Here is a 5046-nt window from a genome sequence, read left to right on the forward strand (position 1 = left end):
TACAGTGTAGGTGAGCGTGTGTACGTGTGGGCGTGCCTTGTCCGTTTAAGACCAAAGAGAAGAAATGGGGAAATCGCATAGAACATTGAGCAAGTCAGAGAAAGAGACAGAGAGCGAAATAGACGGGGAAGTGTGAGGGCATGAGTGGACTGACAAGTGGTATTTTGACTCTGTGGATATCTACCTTGTGGGTGGGGCTTATAAAGTATATATAAATACTAACCGGGTTAAGACACTTTTCAATGGTTTGTAGTGTTTAATAAGGTTAGAATCAAATATATTCTATTTGATTCTATTGTATATTGTTAAATAACACCTAAAAACGGGCATCACGGTCTATTCGAAAGAAGAGGAAACATACCTGATAACACACACACACACACACACACACACACACACACTCAATGGTTTAATGGGGACTGTTTTTGGAAAGTGAGAGGGCGAGGTCAGAGCTGCAGTTGTCGGAGACGCTATGAAAGTGATACGCCGAACAGCTGGGACACAAAACACACCCTAAACTCACACACATGCATATAAGTGACAAGCATGCAGGGATATACAGACACACCACCAGATGCCACACATGCCGAAGCTTATGTCTCAAGGTCTGACCCGTAATGCCTCCAAGGAATGAAGGAAGGAGAGTGGAGGATGTTGATGTTCTAATTTGGAAGCACTCACTATCACATACACACACAAACATGTCTGCCCTATCAGCATCAGGTTAGATCTGCTGAGCGATGCGCTCTGCATCTGTCACGGAAATACCGTATAATACCGATGTTCATGATTTGGCTGTGACACGCTACTACACAGTCCCTCAAGGATTGAACGGAGGATCTCGCAGCAGATTTGAGCCGAGACGCGTCATGTGACGTCACGTCACGTCATCACGACGTGCAGTCAGCCGAAGCCCTCTTCGGTTCACGTGTCCAACACGAGTACGGCTAAAAGGTCTCGTTTACCAGCAGACATCACCACGAAGGAATTTCCTGTGATTGCAATTTCGACAATTCGAGTAGTAGAGTACAGAATAGATGTAGATATCACCAAGGATTATGTAGTGACCGAAAATAACAATGTCCTGGACACTGTGGTTCGTATCGAGGAAAAATGACCCAGAGAGGGTTTATGTACATCGCTTTCATTAGTTTAAATGGTCTGCACTTATATAGCGCTTTTTAACCTTAGCGGTTCTACAAAATGCTTTACACTGTGTCTCATTCACCCATTCACCCGTTCACCCATTCACACACACACACACACACACACACACATCAATTTTCATTTGCTTGGCCCCAAAAAAGGGTGCCGAACAAAAAACAGGTCTCAATACCTGCATCTATTATAATTATAATTAGTATTTTGATGGCATTTGGCAGATGCTCTTTTCCAGGACAACTTACATTTCTCCCATTTACGACTGAGCCGTTGAGGGCCTTGCTCAAGGTCCCAGCAGTGGCAGCTTGGATGCTGGGATTTTATGCTCTTCCGAGATCACCAATGAGCTACTGCTGCATTTCCATGTGAGAAAGCCAGTTAAAGTAGATGTGTGACTCTGTGTGTGTGTGTGTGTGTGTGTGTGTGTGTGTGTGTGTGTGTGTGTGTTCTTCATTTTTTTCTGTCTGATGTAAATTGGCCCCTATTTCCTGCTCTGGAGCTCAAGGTGCCTATTTTCTCACTGCAGCACCACTCTCAGGTGTGTGTGTTTGTGTGTGTGTGTGTGTGTGTGTGTGTGTAGAGTTGAAAGAGAAGACCCTGGACTTTCCTGAACCCTATTGTCTCAGGCATATGGGTCAGACTAGTTGCTAACTGTTAGTAATTACCCCCCCCTCACACAGTGCAGGCATGTGTGGCTCGGAGCTGTGATTATTCAAAGGACTGCCGTTTGTGTGTTGCCTGCTTTAGAGATGCAAATAGAGCTTTATTCAAACATAGGCCCAGGAGGAGGGGACAGACATATGCAGCCTCCTCAAGGCATGCACGGACGTGTGTGTGTGTGTGTGTGTGTGTGAGAGAGAGAGAGAGTGAGAGAGAGAGAGAGAGAGAGAGAGAGAGAGAGAGAGAGAGAGAGAGAGAGATAGCATATAGAGCATATAGAGTATAGATGGAAGGATACTACTGATGTGTGTGTGTGTGTGTGTGTGTGTGTGTGTGTGTGTGTGTGTGTGATTCAAAACATGTATAAGCATTAACCATCTCTCTCTCTCTGTCTCTCTCTCTCTCTCTCTCTCTCACACACACACACACACACACACACACACACACACACACACACACACACACACGGAGATGCACACACTGTATGTATCCTGCGGGTATAAAATCCACTAGAAAACTGTTCCCACACCCTCACACACACACACTCTGTCAAAGAAGATGAAATATTACTACTATAACACCCGAGGGCTTGAAACTGCACTGTGAGTTTCAGGTAAAAAAAAAAAAAAAAAGGGACACCTGCCAAGATTAACCTGTCATTCATAAATAAGTGTGTGTGTGTGTGTGTGTGTGTGTGTGTGTGTGTTTGACAGAGAGCGAGAGATAGCCCTGATAGTTTAGACCACAACAACAACACAAACTTATAGTCTTCAATCGGAAAACAAAACACACACACACACACACACACACACACAGAGAGAGGGTGGGGGGCGGTGGTGGGGGGGCGGCTCAATTGATTTCTTAATGAGGGGACTTCTTTGTGCGGAAGGACCCTCTCTATCCCCTTTCATGATGAAGAAGAGCAACACACTGTCTCTCAGTAAGTGTATGAGCGCAGTCTGCTCCTTCTCTTAAACACAGAGAGCGCTGTTTATTTCATCCTTTCGTTTGGTGTAAAGTTTGGTGTTTAGTTTAAAGTGCTCGAGCTTCCCCACACTGGGCGCACTATCTCCGCGGAGGAATATCGGAGGGCAAAAAAAAAAAAAAAAAAAAAGTCGGGGGCGGGACTTTCCCCATCTCGCGCGTGAGACGTCATCTAGAACTTTGGAGTCCCACGCGACAGCCTACCCGCGCGCCCCACTACAACACACGCGCACAATCTGAGCGGAGTTTCTCACGCGCTGCGCTGACGAGGAACGCGCCTTCTTTATTTATTTCTTCTTTTCAACCTATTTATTGCTTCTTATTCTTGGAACCGGAGGGAAACGAAAATCCTGGGATCTATGAAAACTCGGGGTGGATTTGAACTACATTTGTGACGGGATGAACCGTTTCTTGTTGATGTCCTTATTTCTCGGGACGGCTCCGGTGTGTGAGGGGAAAGGTAACGGAACCTCAGAGCTCGTGCTCTCATACACACGCTTCACATTTCCTTCCTCATGAGTGTTATTACAATTTTATTATGTAAACATTGCTGAAAATAACAACCGAGTGGCTGTACGTGCACTTGTTGCGTCGTAGGCAACAGTTATTACACACACACGCGCGCGCACACACGCATATACACACTGAACTCATACACACATTCACACTAAACTCATATACACATTGAACTCATACACACTGAACTCACACACACACATGGATCAGGTGGTAGAGCGGCTTGTCCACTGATCGTAGGGTTGGAGGTTCGATTCCCGGCTCACGTGACTCCACATGCCGAGGTGTCCTTGGGCAAGACACTGAACCCCGAGTTGCTCCCAATGACAGGCTCGCGCCTTGCATGGCTCTGCACCATAGGTGTGTGTGTGTGTGAGAGAGAGTGTGTATGAGTGAATGAGACACAGTGTAAAGCGCTTTGGAACCACTAACTGAGTCTGTTAAACTGTTTCTTTTCTAAGATTGAATTGAATTCCCAGGCTGAGTGTGTGACGGTGCTGCGGTCCGGTTTTGTGTCTCAGTTTAACCTCTGTGAGTAATTTATAGAAAACACGACCAGGCATTTAACTTTATTTACCCTTTTTTTCCCAAAGCGTCAGCGGTTTTATTTCCTCAAATTACGTGTGTGTGTGAGAGAGAGAGTGTGTGTGTGTGTGTGTGTGTGAGAGAGAGAGAGAGAGAGAGAGATTTAATGGGCTTTTATGGCAGAATGTGTGTGTGTGTGTGTGTGTGTGTGGTGGGGTCCGCTCACTTTAAAGATAAAGAGGTTCTCGTGTGTGTGTGTGTGTGTGTGTGTGTGTGCGCGCGCGCTTGGGGGACGCCGTGTGAACAATAGCCCGGCAGAGTGTTTTATGGCTCGTGCTGCACTCTGATGTCTTTTGTGCGCGCGACTCTCTCCCTGCAGCTGTCGCGCTTTCTTCCCACGGGGCGCGTGCCCCCCACATTTACTGCGCACGCGCAATAGTGACACGCCGAAAGCCAGGCGCAAGAAGAAAAAAAAAGAAAAAAAAAGGCAATTCACAGTTCCTCGACTTGACCAATGGCCAGTGTGTGTCGGTGACTTTGAAGTGTTTGTGATATTAGAAGCCTTCTAATATCACAAACCTACACAAATACTACATAGGGTATGAAATAATGAATGCACTTCTGCACTTCAGCATCAGTGATAAATAGTAAATCCCACACACACATTATTACTACATGTAGGAAGTAGGAGTTATTCATGTATAAATGCACCATTTGTTTTAACTGTACAGGACCTCCATGTACAAATATACTACATAGTAAATACTCCAATACCGACACTTCAGAGGCCCTCTAACCAATCACAGTTTCTCTTTAGCCGGTCGGGTTACAGCCCTATGTCTACACCCGGTTTTGTGTTAGCGTCGAATAGACCGGATGATGGAGAGTAAGTCACGTCGGACTTCCGGTTGTGTCCGGATGTCTACTGATGTTTCGAGGAGATTCGGGCCTTAGTATTGGAGGTGTACCAACAGTTCTTACCCAAATTCTGTTTTGTAAAATAGACCCAAAAACGTAAAGACGTCGTTTAAGACCACGTTAAAAGCACAGTGCCACCAAAACCATACAAAAGCGATGGCTTTACCAGACTTGCGTGGACATCCGGGCGCTTCGTGAACAAGAGTGGCCGATGTAGGCTTCGCGAATCCCACAAACGCAAAGTAGTCGGTACTGCGCAGTTCCCCTGCTAAATCCATTTCT

At 46.0% G+C, this 5046-nt stretch overlaps 1 protein-coding gene across 1 annotated transcript in view; it reads left to right on the top strand.

The window, feature by feature from the left end:
* The first annotated feature begins 2988 nt into the window (after nucleotides 1–2988).
* Nucleotides 2989–5046, top strand: part of notch1a (notch receptor 1a) — a 21354-nt gene continuing 19296 nt past the window's right edge. Inside the window, exon 1 of the mRNA XM_017493376.3 lies at nucleotides 2989–3265. Within this exon, the coding sequence (XP_017348865.1) occupies nucleotides 3205–3265 (61 nt within the window). The 5' untranslated portion in view covers nucleotides 2989–3204. The remainder of the gene's footprint in view (nucleotides 3266–5046) is intronic.

The sequence above is a fragment of the Ictalurus punctatus genome, chromosome 18 (genome assembly GCF_001660625.3).
Source record: "Ictalurus punctatus breed USDA103 chromosome 18, Coco_2.0, whole genome shotgun sequence".
Taxonomy (NCBI): Eukaryota; Metazoa; Chordata; class Actinopteri; order Siluriformes; family Ictaluridae; genus Ictalurus; species Ictalurus punctatus.